The 22819-nt window shown below is 60.3% G+C and overlaps 1 protein-coding gene across 1 annotated transcript; it reads right to left on the bottom strand.

The window, feature by feature from the left end:
- Positions 1-3951: 3951 nt before the first annotated feature.
- On the bottom strand, positions 3952-21928 carry EPS8L2 (EPS8 like 2). Its single transcript, XM_060103504.1, has 21 exons — positions 21808-21928; positions 19259-19381; positions 19096-19151; positions 18231-18295; positions 9867-10028; positions 9316-9465; positions 9147-9226; positions 8921-9060; positions 8767-8837; positions 8473-8599; positions 8192-8280; positions 8018-8092; positions 7675-7823; positions 7424-7556; positions 7198-7310; positions 5760-5865; positions 5006-5119; positions 4667-4736; positions 4368-4548; positions 4124-4256; positions 3952-4037 (listed from the first exon to the last, which is right to left on the bottom strand). The coding sequence occupies exons 2-21, from the start codon at positions 19300-19302 to the stop codon at positions 3954-3956; spliced, it is 2142 nt and encodes a 713-aa protein (XP_059959487.1). The 5' UTR covers positions 19303-19381; positions 21808-21928; the 3' UTR covers positions 3952-3953.
- Positions 21929-22819: the final 891 nt, after the last annotated feature.

Here is a 22819-nt window from a genome sequence, read left to right as displayed (position 1 = left end):
TCTCATTCCCACTAGAGAGCTCGAGTTTACCGTAGCAACGAAGACTGTCCGCTGTTTTTCTCATTTTGGAGAAAACGTCTGCCAAGAACCCCGGTGTGAACAACGACGGCCCGTCGGTCAGTGGTTCTCACCCCTCGCGCGTCGCCCGAGCCCAGCGCCACCCGACTCCTCACGCGCCAGGGCCCAGACTGAGGTCAGTTAAATTTGGAGCGTTTGCTGAAAGCGCTCTTTCCCCGGGAGAGTGTGTGGGGAAGATGGGGGGCCCTGCCCCGTGGCCACCCCGGGATCCTTGCTGAGCCAACAGCTTCACCCACTGGGGCTTTTGCACCATCTGTGCCACGGGAGCCCAGTGAAAACGGCAGCTCACCTGGTGTCAGCTTCCGAGTCTGCGGTAACAAAGTATCATAACCTGCATGGCTTAAACACCAGGAATTCATTGTCTCCCAGTCCTGGAGGCTGGAAGTCCAAGGTCAGGCGTCGGCAGGGTTAGCTCGTCTAGGGCTGTGAGGGAGCATCTGGTCCAGGCCCCGCCCCCAGCCTTGGTGGTTTGCTGCAATCTCTGATGCTCGTCCTCTTGTAGAAGCAGCAGCCTGATCTCTGCTTCCGTCTTCAGGTTCGGGTTAGACTTCTCTCTGTGTGTGTCCATGCCCAAATGTCCCATATTTATAAGGATACTAGTCATGTTGGGTCAGGACCCACCCTCATCACCCTATCCTACATGAATTTGGGGAGATACAATTCAACCTGTAATATACCGCTGTCTTGTTATGCAGCTTGTTTAGCCTTCAGGGCCCCCCAGGGACCTGTGGACCCCACCTGGAACGCCGCGCTGCGCGGTTTAACTACTGAACAGGTCGAGAGCTTCTCAGCTCTAATTTTGCCTCTCACGTTAGCCTGACACTTCAGGATGTCAATCGCTGTGGGGCCAGGTGGTTAGTCGGGGCCCTTTTCATGCTTTCAGTACCGTCCTCACCTGTGAAGCCGACCCTGCTGAGCACCACCTTCCACAGGTGACAGGTGTGCCCCTCACCTCTATTCTGTTCCCAGCAGCTTGATGTAGGTGTGAAGACATCTCACACCCTATGCTATTTTGTGCAGTAACCTTTTGGTGAATCAAATATTTCGAAAACGTTAAAAAGAAAGGATAAAGAAGCAGCTCCACCCACAATGTCATGGGAAGCCGCTCTTGCCTCCTGGCCGGGCCTGTGTACGGGAGGAGAGGAGGGGACTCAGAGCCATGCCACGCTGGTGGGAGGAGGGCCACAAAGACGAGCTTGTCCCCAAGACAGAGACGGCCTTGTTGAGGGGACATTTGCTGGCGGCACAGCCGGGTCAGAGCGGCTGCTGGGCGGGCAGCTCCCCGGTGTGACGTTCCCCGCTCCACCCATGGTCAGATCCCCCGCAGCCTCCGCTGGGGTTGGTGCCATCCAACCCTCCCTCTGCCCTGCTCGACCAGGGCGGAGTGGGAGGTGGGGACGTGAGTGGTTAGGGACACGCATCAGGCCAAACTGCATTTGAACCCAGGCCCTGACCCACTCTGGGGCTCCAGGCAGGGGACCTGGCCCCTCTGGCCTCGTTCTTGTCTGCGCCTACTTCCTGGGCACTGGGCCACCAGGGAAGGTGGTGCTCAATCACCCCCTGACCTGGGGGCCCTGGAGAGTGATGCCCTCAGGGTGGAAAGCACAGTGACCCCTCATGCCTACGCAGACAGCTGTGTGACGTGGGGCCCTCCCATCTGCCTGTTCTTGGGAGGGTGGGGAAGCCCCTCCTGGGAGGCCAGAGGCCTGAGCAGAGAGGCGGGGCTGGGGCATCTCAGAGCAGCTCCTGGGTAGTGAAGTCTGGCCTGGGGCCCCGGGGGAGAGGGTGCTGAGGTGCTCATCCCCGCTCTGAGGGAGGGGCTCAGCCAAGCAGGGAGCGGGGCAGGGTGTGGGGAGGCTGTCAGGTCCGGGTTCCCCACTGCTGGCTGTTCTGGACCAGCAGGGTCTGTGGGTTTCTGGAGGAAGGCTGATGCCCTCAGCCCTCCCTTTTCATCTTGGGGCTCCTTGTCTGTGGGGTCCTGCCCAGGCCTGGGAGGACAGAGCCTCCTCTCGTGACCTGGGGCTGGGGGGAGAACCTTCCTTTCCCAGGGAGAGGGGGACGTGGTGGTCAAGTCTCGTGTGGCCCAGAAGCCACCAGACACCCCCAGTTGCCCTTGACTGGGCTCTGCTGGACAGACTCGGCCCAGCATGGCCTGTCCCAGTTGGGAGTTGGGGCTTCCGAGGCCTGGCCCAGAGAGGGACAGTCGGCCCACCATCTCCCACCATGAAAGGCACAACCTGCCTCTGGGTCCAAGCTTCCTGTGGTTGCCCATCAGGTAGAGACCCCGGAACCGAGCCCTCTGGACACCCTGATCCAGGGTGGGTCCACCGGCTGCTTTGGGGATATGCAGGTCAGACGCCCCTGACCTAGCCAGGTGCTAGGGCACCCCGGCCGTCACACATCACAACACGCAGGGCCGCCAGCAGAGAGCACCCAAGTTCGCTCATGGCCAGGTGGCCGGGAGCCTGCGTGGTGCGGAGAGCTGCCCACTGTGTGCTCAGGGACCCCTCCGCTCCTGCACGGACCCCGTCCCAGCTGGCCATCTGCCCAGCCCTCCAGGCCCACGCCCTCTTCTGGGGCAACTCCCTCAGCTTGGGCTAAGCTCTCTAGATCTAGCTTCCGTCTTGCTCCTGTGACTCACGCCCCCTCCCTCCCTGGAGGTTTGGCAGCCCTGCTCCCCACCACTCCCACCCGGGCCTTCTGGACGGACATCAGTGGGCAGGGCCCCCCTCTCAGCCCACAGCTCCCAGGAGTGTCCTCTGGGCCCTCTCGCAAGGGTGTGGAGGGGAGGGTGTCCTGGGCCCCCCACCTGGGTCAAGGGGTGAGCAGCCTCACTGGGAACATCCCCAGCCCGGCCTGGCCGCAGCCTGCCTCTGCTCAGGAGCTCTTCCAAAGGCGCAATCCTGGGGGGCTCCAGGACCCACAGTGACCCCGCCCCACCTCCAGGAGACAGACACAGGGCTGATGCGAGACTTAAGTGGTTTAATGATATGGATTCGAGTCTCGGTCACCTTTCCTCGCTGGGGTGCGAACCGCAGAGTCCAGGGCTCCAAGACTCACCCCCCAGCACACAGCACACCAGGCAAGGCTGGCCTGACACTTGCTCAGAGAAAGTTCCCTTCTGGCTCTGCGGAGGGGGGAGCGGGCAGGGCTGGGGTGGGGGTAAGGGGTGCCCAAGGCCAGAACTCGGGTGAGTGGTGTTCAGTCCATCCTTGATCCTTGAAGGGAGAACGGCATGCCCCCCACCCCAGTGGGGTCCGGAGTCCCCCAGTCCACCCTGGGGGCGCCGTGTGCTGGGTGGGCGCTGAGGGCAATCCCTGAGGGCAAAAGGCACCAGCCCACCCAGTTCATAGCCAAGGGCAGCTGGGTGGCTGGGGTCTGCGGCCCTGGTGGCCCGCAGCCGGCCACCTGTAGGTATGGGGATGCAGTGGCTGCAAGGGGCCGAGGGGACGGCGGCAGGGCCTGAGTCACCTGCGCTGGGAGAAACCCCTGTGTGGACGGAGGCGGCCAGAGGAAAGGCCCCTGCCCCCTCCCAGGGTGCGTGTGTGGGTTCTGCGGCCTCAGGGAGAGCTGTGGGGAAGGGCAGGGCCGGGTCTGGGACCGGCACATCTCTGGCCTCAGCGGGCGGGCGGACGAGGGGCTGGCACCACCTGGTGGCAAGTTTGGCTACGGTGGGCGTCGGGGCAGGTGGGGAGTGTGGGCCGGGGCACCGCTGCGCTGGAGGACAGGCCCCACGTGCCACGAGGCGGGCGAGCCGGTCCCCAGCCGGCACGACTCTCCGTCCGAGTCCACGGTCCGAAATCCGTACACGTACAAAAATAATACTCCAGCCGCGGGGGCGGGCCCTGCCGCGGGCCGTGGGCCCTGCCGCGGGCCTAGCTGTCTTCCTCCGCACGCCTCTGGTTCTTGGAATGGAACTTGCTCATGAGCTCCTCCAGCTCCGACCCACCTTGCTGCTTCTGGGGGAGCCGGGGGACCCGCAGGTCAGTGTCTCGCCAGCCCCCCTTCCCGGGGCGCGCGGGGAGCGGAGGGCGGGGCGGCTCACCTCCAGGACGGCCTTCTGCACGGTGAGCTGGCTGTACACGCGGGCGCCCTCCTCCCCGCACACCTTCCGCAGCTCATCCTTGTTGAGCGAGAAGAGCTGGGGCCCAGTCAGGATGCCCAGATTCTCCACGATCCTGCGGGCGGTGGGGGGGGGGCAGGGGGCGGGGGGGGGCGTGAGGGCGGGGCCGTGGGCGTGGCGCCCGCCGAGCCCGCCCCCTGCCCGCCCTGTGCGCCCCTCTGCTCACCGGGCGCTGAAGGCCTTGGCTTCCAGCCAGGCGCGGACCTCGTCGGGGCCGGACTCGTAGGTGAGCGGCAGGTGCACCGGCTGGCTGCGCTCCACGCGGAAGTGCCGCGTCGGCTGTGCCTTGATGTGGCTGATCTTTTTGATGAGCTCGTCGTTGACCTCGTCCATGTGCTGCATCAGCTCTGCGGGGCGCCAGGCGGCTCAGGCCTGCACCGCGCATACCCGGGGCTCCCCTCCCCACCGCCTCCCCCGCTGGCTCTGGGCCCCCCGCCCGTAGGGTCTGGCGGCCCCATCCCTCACCGCCTTTGTTCCCGGCAAAGCCTGGGGGCAGCTTGTGGGTTGGGCTGGCAGGACCCCAGTATTTCACCCCCTGCAGGGTGAACAAGAGGGAGGGTGGGGGCGCCATTAGGTCAGCTTATCATCCCTCCCGGCACCCCTCCCCGCCCCTCATCCCCCACCTCCCAGGACCTGCCCAGCCCCCCACCTTCCCAGACTCAGCCCGGAGCCGGGGAGCCCCCGCACCAGCCCCTATAGTCGAGGGGTCCAGGCTCGGGGCCCGGTCTTTCTCTGGCCGCCCCCCACCAACCCCCAGCCACCCGGCCAGACCCTGCAGCAGGACGGAGCAGACCTCCACCTCACCTGCTCCAGGAGGGCGTCCTCTGGCCGGGCCTCGGCCAGGATGTTGCCGGGCACATAGCCTGCCTGGCCGCTGCGATTTCGAAGCTTCCACCACTGGTGGTCGTCTTCCAGCACCTGTGGGCGCCGCACCTCCACATCACCCCTGACCCACAGCGCCCGCACCCCCCCCCCCCGCCATAGGCACCAGTGCTGGGTGCTGGGACCACCGGTGTGAGCCCCTCTTTACTGATGGGCCAGAGAGAATTCCAGAGTCGCCCCTGAGCCTGCTCCCCCGTCCCCATTCTACACACCCCCTCCAGGTGTCCCTGGCCCACCTGGCCTCCCACCAATCCATAGGGGCCACCCCCCTCCCCGTTCCTCCCAGCAGCATCCTAAGCCTCTAGCCTGGTTGTGGATATAGATCACCACCCCCTCTCCAGCTGCTCCACTTTCTGTCCCCCAGTGGGTGGCCTGGATTCAGGACGGGCACAAAACTCGGAAAGTACCTTGAGGGGGCTCCCGGGGTAGGCATGAATGACAAGCCCCTGCTGGATTGGGGGGTCCCCCACTTGGCACAGGGAGGGCCCACCCCACCCTTCAGCCTGAGCCCAGCCCAGCCCAGGGGCCCTTGGGCTCCCTCCGAGATCCCCAAGACAGGGAGGCCCCTCAGCCAGCTTGTGCTGGGGCGGGTGCCAGGCTGCGGACCCAGAGTGGAGCCCTGGGGTCAGGCAGACCCCACCTCTGGAACACCACCCTTTCCCCGGCCCCCACTCACCTCCAGGACCTCGTCCTTGAGCACCGACAGCTCGTTCGCATTGCGGGCTGTGAAGTCGTAGAGGACCTTGACGTACCTGGCCATGGCCGGTGCGGGTTCGTAGCCCCTGTGTGGAATGGGAGGGGCTGAGGCTCAGGGCTGGGCTGGGGTCTCTTCCTGGGCCTGGGGGAGGGCCAGGGGCAGCAGCTTCCCAGGTGAACGGCTGCGTCCTGTTCTGCGGCACAGCGGCTGTGGCTGTCAGCTGGGATGGAAACTGTGACAGCCCCGTTGCGTCTGGGCCCCTGCGTGGGGGGGTGGGGCAGCGGAGGCGGATGGGATGCAAGGGTCTGTGGGCACAGCAAGGCCTGCCCTGCCCTAGCGCTTAGCCCTGGAGGCCTAGGGGTCTCCAGGCCCAGCCCCCCAGGGGATCTAGAGCCAGGCATGTACCCGAGAAAGGACAGGCCATCCCTGGAAAGTGGCTGACCATCGGGGGAGGGCCGGATGCTTTCAGAGCCATAGTCCCTCCGGCACTGCAGACACAACGCAGGGCCGCCCGTGAGCTGCAGGGTCCCAGGGTGTCCCAGCTCCTGCACGGAGCAGGCCTGTGCCTGCCACTCGCGCTGGGCCATCCCTTCTGGTCAGTCTGGCCCCTGATCACGAGGGCACCCCTCATACAGTTGCAGGGCTCGGGACACTGGGTAAGTGGGGGCTCTGGGGCTGGGGCAGCCTCTGGGGCCCTGGTGGGGGGCTGTGTCAGGATTGGCCAGGGTGGATTGGTCAGGGGCTGGAGGTAGAAGGATGAAAACGTTTCTTGAAGGTGGCCCTAGGCCAGGGACCAGGGCATCAGGCTGGTGGGGCACAGGGAGGGGCACACTTGTTCAAAACATGGATTCCAGCCCCCTCCCCTCCTGAGACTGAATCCTGGGGTCTGGTGGGTAATGAGCTCCCCAGGTAGGTCCTGGGCCAGGACTGAGAACAGAAAGTAGGAGGGGAGGGGAGGAAGGATGGGGACTCCCCAGGCCCTGGGGCTGTAAGACATGGTCTGTGGAAATGTGTGTGGCCAGAGGGAGAGAGGCCGTTCCCACCCAGACCATCAGTCTCCTCCTCCGGCTCTGAGCCTCGGCCTAAGTCAGCCCCACCAGGGCAACTGGGGTCATTGAGATCATTTAAGTTCAGTGGTTTAGTAAATTTCTAACCATAATTCTAAAGCATAAACATGGAGAAACACAAAGAGATGATGTATTAGGTACGTCATCTAAGCACTTTATGGGTGCTTTCGACATTTTCCCCTCAATTGTACACCACAAAGTTGAAAGGAAACCCGGCTCTAGTGTGGAAACCGTTATTTTGACCGTTGTGAAAAAGGCATTTGCTGCCACCTGGTGGCAGTGTACCCATAGCAGAGCCTCCGTGATTTGAGGGGTGAGCCTCACACTCCCTCACTTTGAGCAGAGCTTACCTGTGAGCATGTGGGGAGCTGACTTGGGGGAGGACGTCTCCCTGGGGTGTGGGCTCAGATGCGAGGCCATGCTTTGGGGAGTTTCTGAAGGACTTGCGGCTCACTGGAGTTGGCTGCGGGGAAGCAGACACCGGGGCTTGGTGTGAAGCAGGGGCTGGGCCAGGAGGGCAGGGCGGTGGGGCAGTGGGCGGAGGTGGAGTGCAAGCAGGGCTGCGGGCGCTCTGACCTCATCAACGGGGGCTGACGCCAGCCCCTCCACCTCCCAGGGGGCCTCCTGTAGCACGTCCAGGGGTGGTTCCCAGCCGCTCTGGAACTTGGGCACGTAGGGGGGCGTCTGCGGCTCCCGAGGCCACTCGGAGCTGGGGTGGGAGGTCCTGGGGTGAGCCGTGCCCACCCACCAGAGCTGGCCCCATCCAGGACCCCCAGCCCGCCCGCCGAGGGACCCATCCTGGTGTGCGCCCCATGCCACCACCCTACCGGGGTCGTGTCCAGGTCTCCCCCAGGGACTCCCACAGCGCCATCTCCTTGGGGACCAGGTGGCCGCGCAGGAAGCCCACAGTGTCTCTGGAGAGCAGGGGGCTGTAGACGGAGCGCGCAATGTCTGGGCCGCCACAGGTGCTGACGATCTGGGGCACAGCAGGGCGTCAGAGGCCCCCCTCCCACCCTGCGCTGCCTGCCCGCTGCGCCCCCCACTCAGAATGCAGACGCCAGCCCCAGCCCACTGCCCAAGGTGGGCACTTGCTTCCCCTCAAGTCAGGGGCAAGCCCCCCAGGCCCCCGCTCCCCCGCCCCAGCCCCTGCCTCCCCCCAGCCCCAGGCACCAGATCCAGAGGTCCGAAGAGGAAGTGCACCAGCTCGGCTGCGCTAGGGTTCTGGATGTGCTTCTGCAGCTTGGCCTGTGGGCAGGGAGCAGGCCGACCTGTGGGGTGGCACCAGGGACAAGGCACCCCCCCCCAATATCAGCTCGGAGGGATGCGGTGGGCCGCTGTACTCACTAGCAGGTTGATGGCCAGCTTGGTCTTCTGGAAACAGTCGACAAACTCGGCCTCGGAGGGGGGCCGTGCTCGCAGCGTGAGGACGCCCTCTGGACAGGGGGTTGGGGGGTAAGCCTGGCCGGCCCGTCGCTGCCCCGGTGGGTCTGGCCTCAGTCTGATGTTGCCCAGCCGCTGAGACTGGACCTTGCTCCGCTCGGTGGCCACTGTGCTCCCCACCCCCACTCCTGCGTCCACCCCGAGGCCCCTCCCCTGTCCGGTGCCCCCCACCCCCTGCCCCGCACCTGCCGGCCCCTTCTTCCCCTTCTTCTTTCCCTTCTTGCGCTGGTTCAGCTGCTTGAAAGCCTCAGCAGCCTTCTGCAGCCGAGCCACGAACCACTCGATGTCATCCAGGGCGCAGTTGAGGATTTGCTGGGGTCAGAGCAGGGGCAGGGGTCAGCCTCCGGCGCCCCACCGCTGCAGGGACACCCCCACCCGCTGCCTCTTGGCCCCTGGCCTGGGGGAGGGGGTGGGTGCTGGCTGGGGGTTGGCCCCAGGAGCCCGGAGTGGGTGGGAGGTCCTGCCGGCCCGAGACCCACCGTCTCCTTCTCAATCTTCTGAGCCAGCACGGCCCTCGGTTCCTCGTCCTGCGACTCCCAACGGCGAAAGCCTGGACGGGAGCAAAGCTGCTGCTGACTGAGCCCCCCCGACCCCAACCCTGCTGCCGCCCCCAGCCCATCCCCCTCGGCCCACCTGGGTCTCCGAGCGGCATGGGCAGGCCCACTCGGTTCTTGGAAGGCGAGTCCCTGCCGTAGCGCTGGAAGGGGATGGGGGCCGGGCCCTGGGACGGGGGCAGGACGGACTGCCGCTGCCTGATCTTCTCCTGGTGGCCCCTGAAGTGGGACGAAGTGCCGCTGAGCCTGGCCGCAGTCCCAGCCCCAGGCCCGGCCCCTCCCCCCCGCGCCTCCTACCCCCCTACTTGAGGGTCTGTGGCCGCATCTTCTTCCCCAGGCGGCAGTCGGCCAGCGCGCTCTCGATGTCCTCATGCACCAGCTCTGCCTGGGGGGACGGGGCGTCAGGCTGGCTCTTGGGAGGGATCTGGGCCCCCCGCCCCGCCCCTATCCCGCCCCCCACTGCCCGCCCCTCACCTCCACCTCGTCGCAGTGGAAGAAGTGGACATCGGGCTTGCTCTGGTCTGAGTCCTGGCACACGAGCAGCAGCACCGACGGGTAGCGTAGCTGGTTCAGCACCGTCTGGCTGTGCCGCACGGTCGGCAGTGGGAAGTTCTCCAGCTCCTCCTGGGGGACAGGCGGCTGGGACCGGGCTTGCCATGGTGCGTGGCGAGAGTCCCAGACACGGATGAGGGCTCATGGCCATGGGCACGGGGAAGACCCGAGGAGCGGATGCCGGGGACATGGGCTGACTGTGGGCGTGGCCTGTGGCGTTCACGCCAAAGGAACGTGGCCTGGACATGGGCACGGACACGGACCCCACGGGGCAACGTGCACACAACGGGCCCCGCCTCGGTACAGCGGGTGGAGAAGCTCTGCGAGGTGGACGTGTCCCTGTGTGACGTGGCTCCCCTGTACTCTCGGCCCTCGGCCTGCTCCCTCTCCCACAGAGGCCCAGTGTGTCTGGGTCACTGCCTGTGCCTGCCTTGCAGGATGGGCAAATGCCTTCCCTCCTGCTGCCACCATACCTGGGATTCCACGTCCAGCAGCCGCAGCGACTGGTCGTTGACCTGCAGTAGCATCTCCTGTGTCCAGATCTTCTCCTTGGAGCTCAGCTGCACCAGCTTCCGGATGGCATCTTCCACGGACACGATGGCCTCGCTCTTGTCCATGATGAATGTGGCCAAGTGCTGGGTGGGCAGGCAGGGGGTCACTCTGGGTGGAGCCCTCCTGGTACCAAGAACCAGGGCCAAGGGGCTGCGCCCTGGGGCTCTGAGGGGCCATGGCCAGCCTTGGGGGTCCGAGGGGGCCACGGCCGACCCTGGGGGCCTGAGGGGCCACAGCCAACCCTGGGGGGGTCAGAGGGGGCCACAGCCGACCCTGGGGGTCTGAGGGGCCACAGCCAACCTTGGGGGGTCCGAGGGGTCATAGTCAACCCTGGGGGTATGAGGGGGTCACAACTAACCCTGGGGATCTGAGGGGAACATCCCTGCCCTGGAGGTCTGAAGAGACAAAGCCCCACCTTGGGGGTCCTCTGCTCTCCTTGGGGGATGTCTGTGGGGGCTATGGACATGGCCTGGCAAACCCCTTGGCAGTCCTACACACACAGAGCCCCCAGCCCACCCACATCTGCCACTGGGCTCCGGGACCGGGCTCCTTGCCCCCCAGCAGCCCTGGTGCAGGCTCATGACAGGGCCTTGGCATGTGCCACCTCTGCCCGAGCCCGGTCTCCCCCAGCTCGCTCTTCCTTCCGGACTGTGCTCGGACACTACCTTCCTGCGGGCCCGGCCACAGCCTCACCGTCAGCACGTCCCTGCCCTGCCCTTGTGTTCATCATCATCCGACTTCATGCTGGACACAACGTGCTTCTTTGTTTGCTTTCTGTCTGCTGCCTCCCCGGTGCCTGTGACAGTGCTGGGCCCCCAGCAGGCCCCCAGTGAAGGTGATGGGAATGAATGAGCAGCCCATGGGGACCCCGGGCCCGCCCCGCTCCTCTCTCTCCAAGCCTGGCTCAGGCCCCTCCTCCTTCCAGGACCCCCAATGTGTCCTCGCTGACCTTTGCTGAATTCAGTAAACAATGCTGGGACAGCTGGGTGAACACTCACAGAAACTCCAAGCAGTTAAGGCTTAACCACAGAACATGGAAGCATGAAAGTGCTAGAAGGAAATACTAGGTAATTTCTGATAATCTCAGGAAGGCCTTCTTCACTGGGGGACTTTGCTAAGCAAGGAAGAGAATCCAGATGCTCAAAAGACAAGACCGGGACTTCCTTGGTGGTCCACTAGTTAAAACTCTGAGCTTAAACTGCAGGGGGCGTGGGTTCGATCCCTGGTTAGGGAACTAGGATCCCGCATGCCACACGGTGGGGCCACGAAAAAAAAAGGAATAAAAAGACAAGACCAGGGCTTCCCTGGTGGCGCAGTGGTTGAGAGTCCACCTGCCGATGCAGGGGACGCGGGTTCGTGCCCCGGTCCGGGAAGATCCCGCGTGCCGCGGAGCGGCTGGACCCGTGAGCCATGGCCGCTGAGCCTGCGCGTCTGGAGCCTGTGCTCCGCAACGGGAGAGGCCACAGCAGTGAGAGGCCCGCGTACCGCAAAAAAAAAAAAAAGACAAGACCAATAAATTTGACTTAATAAAAAAAAAATTTCTGCCTGAGAAAAAGTACCACATACAAAGTATATTAAAAAACCCCACAGATATAATAATAGATATAATGGAGGTGATGTAGGCTAATTTTCTTGATACAGGAAAAGGCCAACCTGCTTTACAATGATAGTTCTTACTTTGTTAAAAGCTCTATTTTGTTTAATAATTAAGGATATCAACGATAAATGAATAAAGAATGAAAGAATATGTAAATAAGTAAAAGATTAACAGCTCAATAGAAAAATTGACAAAAGGTATGAACAGAGAGTCTATAGGAAAATAAATATAAGTAACCTTTTAATATAGAAAATTACACTCAGGGGAATTTCCTGGTGGTCCAGGGGTTAGGACTCTGCACTTTCATTGCCAAGGGCCGGGGTTCAATCCCTGGTTGGGGAACTAAGATCCCACAGGCTGCACGGTGCGGCCAAAAAGTATATATATATATATATATATATATATATATATATATACACACACACACACACACACACACACACACACACGTATATATGCAGACTCTTTCAATACAAGAATTGCAAATTGAAGCTGGAGACTATGACTTTAGAGATGAGTTTTCACCTATCCTGTTGCCCAGCACTAACAAGCCCTTGTGGGTTACACTGGCTGGTTAAGACGTGGAGAAGGAGGAACCCTTGCTCCACACTCGCCTGGCTGCTCTGGGGAGGAGTTGATGGCACTGGACCAGCCCACATGCTTCCCTCTTACAATCTCAAGGCAACCTGCACACGTGTAGAATGTGGCACGGGTACAAGGCTGATCCCTGCAAAACTCTTGGAGGCCAACCTACATGTCCATGGGCAGGTTAGAAAGAGACTGGGCAGGGGAATTCCCTGGTGGTCCAGTGGAAGAATCCGCTTTCAGGGGACACAGGTTTGATCCCTGGTCAGGGAACTAAGATCCCACATGCTGAGAGCCCGAGCACCGCAACTAAGACCCGATGCAGCCAAATAAATAAATGAATAAAATGCTAAAAAAAAAAAAAAAAAGAAAGAGAGCGCGCAGGGGACTTTCCTGGTGATTCAGTGGATAAGACTGTGCTCCCAATGCAGGGGACCCGGGTTCGGTCCCTGTTTGGGGCACTAGATCCCACATGCATGCTGCAACTAAGAGTTAGCATGCCGCAACCATGAGCCTGCATGCTGCAACTAAAAGATCCCACATGCCGCAACGAAGATCCCACATGCCGCAACTAAGACCTGGTGCAGCCAAAATAAGTAAGTAAATATATAAATATTTTTTAAAAAGGGGACTTCCCTGGTGGTCTAGTGGTTGAGAATCCGCCTTCCAGTGCAGGGCACGTGGGTTCCATCCCTGGTTGGGGAACTAAGCTCCCACATGCCGCAGGCAACTAAGCCCACATGCTCTAGAGTCTGCACGCCACATCAAGAGAGAAGCCCGTGTGCAGCAACTAAGATCCAATGCAGCCATAAACAAACAAACAAACAAACAAACAAATAAATATTTTTAAAAAGAAAAGAAAGAGAGTGGGCAGAAACGTGCAGTGACTATCAGGCAGCTGGTCTGTCTGCATGAGGCGCATTGTCAGCAAAATACTGCACAGCCAAACCATCCCAACCATGCTACCCATGCATTCCAAATGACTGAAAACATAAAGAGTGTATTCTCTGACCAGAATGGGATTAAATTAGAAATCAATAACAGAATGATAACTACAAAACCCTATTAATTAGAAATTAAGCAACACACTTCTAAATAAATCATGGGTCCATATTTGTAGAAATTAAACAGCACACTTTTAAACAACAAATGAGTGAAAGAGGAAATCACAAGGGAAATAAGAAAATACCTAGAGACAAATGAAAATAGAAACACAACATATCAAAACTTATGGGAGGGCCTCCCTGGTGGCGCAAGTGGTTGAGAGTCCGCCTGCCGATGCAGGGGATACGGGTTCGTGCCCCGGTCTGGGAGGATCCCATATGCCGCGGAGCGGCTGGGCCCGTGAGCCATGGCCGCTGAGCCTGCGCGTCCGGAGCCTGTGCTCCGCAACGGGGGAGGCCACAACAGTGAGAGGCCCGCATACCGCAAAAAAAAAACAAACAAACAAAAAAAAACTTATGGGATGCAGCAAAAGCAACACTAAGGGGAAATTTATACCTATAAATGCTTACATGGTTAAATGCTTAAAAAGAAGAAGAATCTAAACAACCCATGGGTCAAAGAAGTCACAAGGAAATTTAGAAAATATTCTGAGTTGCAGCAACATGGGTGGACCTAGAGATGATCATACTAAGTGAAGTAAGTCAGGGACTTCCCTGGTGGCACAGTGAAGTAAGTCAGGGACTTCCCGGGTGGCACAGTGGTTAAGAATCTGCCTGCAAATGCAGGGGACATGGGTTCAAGCCCTGGTCTGGGAAGATCCCACATGCCGCAGAGCAACTAAGCCTGTGCGCCACAGCTACTGAGCCTGCGTGCCACAGCTGCTGAAGCCCATGAGCCTAGACCCGGTGTTCCACAACAAGAGGAGCCACTGCAATGAGAAGCCTGCGCACCGCAACGAAGAGTAGCCCCCGCTCGCCGCAACTAGAGAAAGCCCGCATGCAGCAACGAAGACCCAACGCAGCCATAAATAAATAAATAAATTTATTAAAAAAAAAAATAAGTGAAGTAAGTCAGACAGAGAAAGACAAATATCATAGGATATCACTCATATGTGGAATCTAATTTTTAAAAAATGATACAAATGAACTTACTTACAAAACAGAAACAGACTCACAGATTTCGAAAAAAAACTTATAGTTACCAAAGGGGAAAGGTGGGGAAGGGATAAATTAGGAGCTTGGGATTAATGTACACACACTACTGTATATAAAATAGATAACCAACAAGGACCCACTGTGTAGCATAGGGAATTATATTCAATATCTTGTAATAACCTATAATGGAAAAGAATCTGAAAAAGAAGGAATACATGTATATGTATAATTGAATCTCTTTGCTGTACATCTGAAACTAATACAACATTATAAATCAACTATACTCCAATAAAATAAAATTTAAAAAAAGAAAATATTCTGAGCTGAACAATAATAAAAACAAGAACATCAAAACTTGTGGAAGGTAGCTAAAGCAGTCCTTTGAGGAGCTTTATAGCTTTAAATGAATGTCAGAAAAGAAGAAAGACTTAATATCAATGGTCTGGGCATTCCTCTTAAAAAACTAGAAAATGACAATCAAATGAAACCCAGAGTAAGTGAAAAGAAGGAAAGTAAGAGCAGAAACCAATGAACTAGTAAAATACACAAACAACAGAGAAAAATCAACAAAGCCCAAGGTTGGTTCTGAAAAGACTGATGAAATTGATAAACCCTTAGCAAGACTGATCAATAAAAATATAGAGAAAACACAAATGATCAATAACCAGAAGGAACGAGAGGACATCACTACAGATCACACAGGCATAAAAGTGAATTCATAATAAAAGAAAACTTCCCAGAAAGGAAACCCTATATTCAGGGCCTCACAGGTGAATCCTAACAAATACTTAAGAGGGAAATCACAACAATCTTCCATAAACTCTTTCTGAAGACTAGAGGAGTAGGAACATTTCTCCACTCATTTTATAAGGCCAACATAACTCTGATACCCAAACCTGCCAAGGGCATTGCAGGAAAAGAAAATTATAGACCAATGTTCTAATAAATATTAATGCAAAAAAATCCTTAATGGGCTTCCCTGGTGGCGCAGTGGTTGAGAGTCCGCCTGCCGATGCAGGGGACACGGGTTCGTGCCCCAGTCCGGGAAGATCCCACATGCCATGGAGCGGCTGGGCCGGTGAGCCATGGCCACTGAGCCTGCACGTCCGGAGCCTTTGCTCCACAACGGGAGAGGTCACAACAGTGAGAGGCCCGCGTACCACAAAAAAAAAAAAAAAAAAAAAAACGCATTGCATTTTTAGGAGCTTCCCTGGTGGCGCAGTGGTTGGGAGTCCGCCTGCCAATGCAGGGGACACGGGTTCGTGCCCCGGTCCAGGAGGATCCCACATGCCGCGGAGCGGCTGGGCCCGTGGGCCGTGGCCGCTGGGCCTGTGCGACTGGAGCCTGTGCTCCGCAACGGGAGGGGCCACAACGGCGAGAGGCCCGCGTACAGCAAAAAAAAAAAAAAAAAATCCTTAACAAAATAGTAGCAAATTAGTCTTGTCAATACATAAAAAGGATAATAAACCATTAGTAAATGAAGTTTATCCTAGAAATGCAAGGTTGGTTCAATATTTTAAAATATCAGCATGATTCATTACATTAACTGTAGTAAATACATTTCAATTGAGAAAGCATTTTATAAAATTCAACAACTTTCATGATAAAAGCTCTCAGCAAACAAAGAATGGAAAGGAACTTCCCCATTCTAGTAAAGGGTATCTACAAAAACATACAGCTTATAAAACGGGGAATTGGACACAGGCAAGGATGTCTACTATCATTACTTTTGTTGAGCACACGGTCCTGGTAGCTCTAGCCAGGGCAATAAAGCAAGAAAAACAAAGTGGCTAAAATTAAGAAATTAAGTACTGTATTTTCAGACAAAATGATTGCGTACATAAAAAAATCCAATGAATCTATAAGCAATTCCTGAAACAAGTAAATGAATTCAGCAAGGTCTCACGATACTCAATCACTATACAAAAATTCAATTGTATAAAACAAATGCTGGGACATCCCTGGCAGCGCAGTGGTTAAGAATCCACTTGCCAATGCAGGGGACACGAGTTCGAGCCCTGGTCCGGGAAGATCCCACATGCCACGGAGCAACTAAGCCCATGCCCCACAACTACTGAGCCAGTGCGCCACAACTACTGAAGCCCTCACGCCTAGAGCCCGTGCTCCGCAACAAGAGAAGCCACTGCAATGAGAAGCCTGCGCACCTCAACGAAGACCCAACGCAGCCAAATAAATAAATAAATAAATAAAACTACAAGGCTTCGGTGCCCCCCCTCCCATTGCCACCACCTCTCACCCTCCCTCTTGGCCTCAGCTTCCTCATCTGGGAGGGGTCATCAAACCTGCCCACGTCCCCAGCCTTGCTGGCTGCTGGGCAGGCAGGAGAGGTGGCCCCAGCCTGGTGTCCTTCCACAGGCTAGCTTGGACCAAAGTCTAGGAGAAGGGCTGGGAAGCCCCGCCGGCACAGGTGGCTCCTCACCAAGGAGGGCAGAGTCCCTCCCACACAGACGTGGCAGAGCTGCCCTTGGATGCTGAGCCTGCAGCAGTCATGAGCTGACCACACAAGACGGCCGCTGCCTGCCCAGGTTGGCAGGGAGGGCTGATCACCAACACAGCCCAATGCAAGAGCCCTAGGGACTCCCATGTCTCATTGCACCCACTGTATAGATGAGAAAACTGAGGCTCAGAAAGCAGTGACTCACCTGGCTTCTGTGGGCATGGAGGGCTCTAAGGGGAGGGACATTCTTACCTTCTTGGTCCAGGCCCCTCATCTCCCTGGTCCAGGGCTCCCCGCTTCCTGGTCCAGGGCTCCTCATCTTCCTGGTCCAGGGCCCCTCACCTTCCTGGTCCAGGGCCCCTCACCTTCCTGGTCCGGGCCCCTCACCTTCCTGGTCCAGGGCCCCTCACCTTCCTGGTCCAGGGCCCCTCACCTTCCTGGTCCAGGGCCCCTCACCTTCCTGGTCCAGGGCTCCTCACCTTCCTGGTCCAGGGCTCCTCACCTTCCTGGTCCAGGGTCCCTCACCTTCCTGGTCCAGGGTCCCTCACCTTCCTGGTCCAGGGCCCCTCACCTTCCTGGTCCGGGCCCCTCACCTTCCTGGTCCAGGGCCCCCCACCTTCCTGGTCCAGGGCCCACCTTCCTGGTCTAGGGCCCACCTTCCTGGTCTACGGCCCCCCACCTTCCTGATCCTGGGTCCCCCTCCCTCCTCCCACTTTACTCATTCCCAGCCCTGCTGTCCTGCAGGTTTGGACGATGACCAGGAACCAGGAACTTGGCCGGCTGCCACGAGCAGGAAGGTCATTTTAAAAACATATTTCCTGAGTTCTAAGTGTGAATTAAAAGTGACGTAAGAGCAAAGGCCTCCGGAGCTGGTGGCTGAGAGTCCGCCTGCCGATGCAGGGGATACGGGTTCGTGCCCCGGTCTGGGAGGATCCCATATGCCGCGGAGCGGCTGGGCCCGTGAGCCATGGCCGCTGGGCCTGCGCATCCGGAGCCTGTGCTCCGCAACGGGAGAGGCCACAACAGTGAGAGGCCCGCATACCGCAAAAAGAAAAAAAAATTAAAATAAAAATAAAAAATAAAAACATATTTCCTGAGTTCTAAGTGTGAATTAAAAGTGACGTAAGAGCAAAGGCCTCCGGAGCTGGTGGCTGGTCTAGAGCGCAGTTACCCATCTCGATTGTTCAGGCTTAGTGGGATTAGCCATCGAGGACGTCCCTGCGGGAGCTCAGAAACTCCTCCCTCCTAATCTAGCTCCCTGTTGTGAGGCCAGGATGACAGTTTCCCTCCCACTGGGGCTTCCAGGGGCACCCAGAGCTGTCTTTGCCTTCCTCTGTTGCCCCTGGCATCCCTCTCCCCGATGTAGCTCCAGGGTTCCTGTGCCCCTCGGACCGGGAGCTCCCCAGGACTGGAGGGAGGCTCTGGGGGTGAGCCCAGAACAGGCTGCCTGCTGTGGGACCACTTCTACCCCGGCCTCAGTTTCCCCACAGGCCCGGGGACCCCGGAGCACAGAGGACAGGAGTGCCCCGTGGGGTGAGGGGCTCACCTGGACGTGGTACTGGGAGGTCTCGTGCATGATGACATTGGAGTTGGAGTACTTCTTCCTCTGCTCTGAATAAGGAGACATGGTCACTCACCCCTGAGGGCGGGACCCCAGGTGGGGCCGCAGGGAGGGCAGAGTGCAGGGGAGGAGGGCTGCTCTATGGGCCCTTTGTGGCCGCCAGGAAGGACACAAGGGCACGGAATGGAGGGACAGCCCCTCCTGGCAGAACACGGAGCTCCCTCGGTCCCCAGGAGGGACCCCCAGCTCAGAGTGGTGATGGCACAACTGTGTCTGGGGTCTGTCCTGGAGCGGATGCAGGAGGCTCAGCCTCCTTTCATGGAGGCCTCCCGCCCACCTTCCTGGGGAGGGGTCTGGTCCAGGGCTTCCCCCAACTCTAAGAGCTGCCAGCTACCATCTCCCTGCCTCTCCCTGTCCCTCCCTTGGGCTCCTTGCTTTCCAGAGGCAGCACTGCGTGGCTGGGGGAGGGGCAGAGCTGGGGGAGATGGGGGCCGGCCAGGCCCCGCCCTCCCAGAGCAGACACCTGGCACTCAGTCCAGCAGGATCCCCCGCCCCTGGAGGATCGGGTGGCGGAGAAGAGCACAGAGAATCAATATTGATGCTCCCTGAATTATTAGTAAGGCCTCTCCCCTTACTGGCTCACTGTGGGGAGGGCTATTCAGTGGCCAGAGTTTGGGGGAGGGACCTGAGCACCTGCTGGTTGATTAGGGTCCAGGGGCCTTCTCTGGGTGCCCAGGGCTGACCTGCATCTCCCTGGGTGGGGGCCTGGCACAGCCCTGGGGAAGGGAGTAGGCGAGACCCTCCCAGCCGAGCTGGCCCCTGAGGCCTCTTGTCCTCAAACCTCACTCACCAAACAGGTCCTTGGCACTCATCTTGGCCACACCGTCAGACCGGCCCAGGCTGCCACTGCAGGGGAGGGGCTGGTGAGGGTGGGGCACATGCCGCACCCCTCCCTGGGGACTACGGGTGGGTAGCGGGTGGTGGGGGCCTAGTGGGTGGGGGTGGGGGCTCACTTGGCAGCACCCGGGCAACAGCTCACGGACCCTGATTGGCTCATGGCGTCCTCGACGGTGGCTGGCGGTGAGAGGGCAGACCTCAGAGTGGCCTGAGTCCAGGGCTTAGTGCCTGGCCCACACCTGAGTGCACAGGGGAGCCAAGCTGACATCTTATCGTGACCTGGCCAGGGCCTTGCTACCCCAGCACAGGGCCTGGGTCCCCTCCCCCTCCCTCCCTGGATCCAGGGCCTGGAGCCCCGATGGCCTGGCCGGATTCCCAGGGTGCCTGGGCAGGCAGTCCTCAGGGAGCACAGCCCTGCCTTCTGGACACACCAGGACCACCCCTGCTCCACATCCCAGCTGGTGTTCACTGCAGCCCCATCTCTCCCTGGACCCTCGGTCCTCTGCAGGGACCCCCAGGACGTGCCAGCAGAGGGGTCCCACCCCCAGAGGCTGTCTGGAGTGGGGGGGGGGGAAGATGTCCTGGGGGGCTCTGAAGGGGGGTCGGGGGAAGAGGCACCTTCCAAGCAGAGGGAACAGCACGTTTAAAGGCCCTGAGGCAGGTGGGAGCCAGACAAGGGAGAAAGGCAGCAAAAGATGAGGCTGGAGCCCAGGGTGAAGGGTAGGGGGCCTGGGGACCCAGAGCCCAGGGTGGAGTGCAGATGGAGCCCACCCTCTGAGAGGTGAGCAGAGCCTGGTACCCCTGGGCCAGACTGACATGTCCTGTGGGACTCTGTGCTCCGTGGGGACCTCTGGGTCCACACTGTGCCGCATCAGATGTCACCAGTGATGCCATCCATCTGTGGCTTCAGTGTTTAGGGGGCTGCAGGGTTGGGTCGCAAGCCAGGGGTGCTGGTATCCAGGGCAGGTAGTACCTGATACCTGGTAGCTTGTACAAGTACCTGGTAGCTTGACCAGGTACCACCTACAGGGAGGGCTCCCAGGAGGTGTGAGGGACCCGGGGGCTTCAGGCTACCCCCTCCCACATGCCACCGAGGGTCCGGGCTTGGCCAGATTCCTCTGTCCATCTGTCCGTGGAGAATGTCCGGAATGCTCATGACCTTAGTAGGTGAGCCCGAGTGTTTGCTTAATGGGATTCCTGGCGGGCTGAGCCGAGGGTGCTGGGCACGTGTGTCCAGATACACACACACACCTGGGCGAAACCGAGGCCTGTGAGCACACAGACACCTAGGTCGTGACATTCGGCCTCCCCTAGGGGGCGGGGTGGGGGGCCTCAGGGCCAGCCAGGGAGGTGGGTCCAGGCATCTGGGTTGGGGAGCAGCTGGGGGAGGGGCCACTTACAGGCCGGCTCCAGCGGGGAGTAAGGGGGCTTCTTCAGCTGACTGGGGTGGGGATGACACTAGTCCTGAGGGCCCCAGGGCCCAGGCTGCACTTTGGTTTCACTGTGGCCATTTTCCGCGTGCAAAGGAAGGCCGAGTATAGTGCCTGGTCAGGCAGGGAAGGGGGAGGAGGCCCAGCAGGGCAGGGAGGGCAGAGGGACCAGCTCCAAGTTCAAATTCCAGCTCGCACCTGACCGACGTTGGGGAGGAGTCAGCTTAAGGCACAGGGAGCCAGGTGGGGCCCTGGGATGGGGGAGACCCTGGGGCTCTGGCTGTGCCCAGGTCTGGGCCCTAAGCGTTGGGGGAGGGAAAAGCCTGGGAAGCTGTAGGTGGGGAGCAGGACGCCAAGCTTGCACTTGGGAGACGGAGGCAGGCGGAGAGCTGGGCGCCGCTGGACCCCTGACTGCACTGGGCAGGGCCAGGAGAGGCCCCGCCACAGGCCGTGGGGGAGGTGCGGGAGCAGAGGCGGCGCCAGCTGGGCTGGGCCTCCCAGCGCAGCTGGGGCTGACCACATCTGGGTGGGGCACAGGGGGTCGGTGGCGCACTTCAGAAGCACCAGGAGCCCTGCTCACCCGCCTCCCTGCCACCGGGACACCTGAGGCACAGGGGCTGCCTCAGGCCAGCCCAGCCCAGGCCAGCCCAGGTTGGAGGCACACAGGTCCCGGCAGCTCGGCCCCCAGCCTCCTCCCTGAAACTCCCACACCCCAACCTTAACCGAGAGCCTGACCCCGGCCCGATGCTTCCCTGGCCCTGCGTTCGCCTGCCTCTGACACACAGGAAGCCCGCTAGCACGCCAGAGGAGCCCCCAGCCTAACCCCGGCAACAGTGGTGCAGACCCTTTGAGGGACAGGGTCTGACCTCAACACTCCTTCACTGGAGGAGGGTGTTCTCCCCACGGAGCCCCAGGGCTGGGAGGCAGCCGGCTGACTCAGAAGCCACTGGCTTACAAACATCCCCAGCGCACGGCGCCGCCCCAGGACCGGACGGGGCGGGCCAGGCCGCAGGAACCCGGCTGCGGCCACCAGCCCAGGGAAAGCCCGCGGGCCCGGCGCGGCCCCTCGCGCCCGATGCCCCATGCGCCCCGGCCCGGCCGGCAGACCCAGGCCAGGGCCCCGCGTCGCGCTGTCACCTGGTGAAACTGAGGCCCGGGCAGCCCGCCCTCCGTGCGCTCGGCTCCCCTGTGGCTCCAGGGCCAAAGCGGGTGCGGGCGCCAGGTGGGGCACTCACCTGTTCCTCTCGCGGCCCCGCGCCTGGCCGCCCACTGGTCCCTTAGTCCGCGCGTCCGTCCGCCCGTCTGTCGGAGCCTGGCTCCAGACGAGAGAGGGACGAACGGAGGAGCTGGGGCGGGGCGCGGGAAGGAACCTGAGCGGCAGGTTAGAGTCACCGTGCGCGGGCGGGCACTGGGCAGGGGCGGGGGTGGGACGCGGATGCCCCGCCCACCCCGCCCCCGCTCCAGACCCCGCCCCCACCGCGGCTCCCCGCGGACGGTTCCCACAGCCACCCGGGTCCCTCTGCGCAAACCCCACCCCTAAAGCGGGGGCGCTGGTGGACGGGTGGGCGGGACCGGGAGCCCATCCCTCGCTGGGGTGCTCGGGGCGACAGCGCGCCCCGACGCTGCTCTGAGATCTACCCGGGGGAAAGCCCAGCTGCCTGCACCCCAGAGGGGTGGCGTGGAGCCCTGGGGAGGTCAGACCTGCCCCTGCCAGGTGCCCCCAGCCTCAGGTGCCCCAGGACCCAGGGCCGAGTCCCATCCTCTTCCACTGGGGCCCCTCTGGTCTGGGGGGAGCGCTAGGGCCAGGCTTTAGTCTGAGTGAGTCTCAAAGGTAGGACCATGGGCCAGAGGCCCTGCAGTCCAGCTCCCTGAGCTTGCCAGGTCCGGGGCGGGGATACCTCCTCCATGATCTAGGAGCTCCTAAAGTCTCTTTCTTTGTGTCGCCCAGCCCAGTGTGGGCACCCTCTGAGGAGTGGGGTTATCCCATGGTCGGGGAGGGGGGGGTGTCGGGATGCCTGTGGCCTACGTTGTCCTTGAGTGCCAGGGCAGCGTTGGTGTGAGGGCGCTCCGGGCAGTGACCCCCGCTTTAGGCCAGGCCCCAAGCTCTGCCCGCGGTTCTGTCCTTCGTCCTCCTGAACTGACCCCCAGGATGGCTGTGCCCACCAAGCTGGGTGAAGAGGGCAGGCCGGGTGGTGGTGGGCACCCCCAGGCACCCCAAGGCTCCCGCTGTTGTCCTGGGGTGGGGGG

Source organism: Mesoplodon densirostris, chromosome 7 (assembly GCF_025265405.1).
Source record: "Mesoplodon densirostris isolate mMesDen1 chromosome 7, mMesDen1 primary haplotype, whole genome shotgun sequence".
Lineage (NCBI taxonomy): Eukaryota > Metazoa > Chordata > Mammalia > Artiodactyla > Ziphiidae > Mesoplodon > Mesoplodon densirostris.
This window is presented reverse-complemented; position numbering and strand designations above follow the sequence as displayed.

Bases quoted from the DNA above. Each gene is read 5' to 3' on its own strand.
- EPS8L2 (XM_060103504.1), bottom strand. From the start codon at position 19,302: ATGAGCCAATCAGGGTCCGTGAGCTGTTGCCCGGGTGCTGCCAA. The intron at 8,600-8,766 runs GTGGGTCTCGGG...CTCTGACCCCAG, and splicing joins AGAAGATTGAGAAGGAGACG to CAAATCCTCAACTGCGCCCT. The intron at 7,824-8,017 runs GTGCCTGGGGCT...GCTGTGCCCCAG, and splicing joins TCTTCGGACCTCTGGATCTG to ATCGTCAGCACCTGTGGCGG.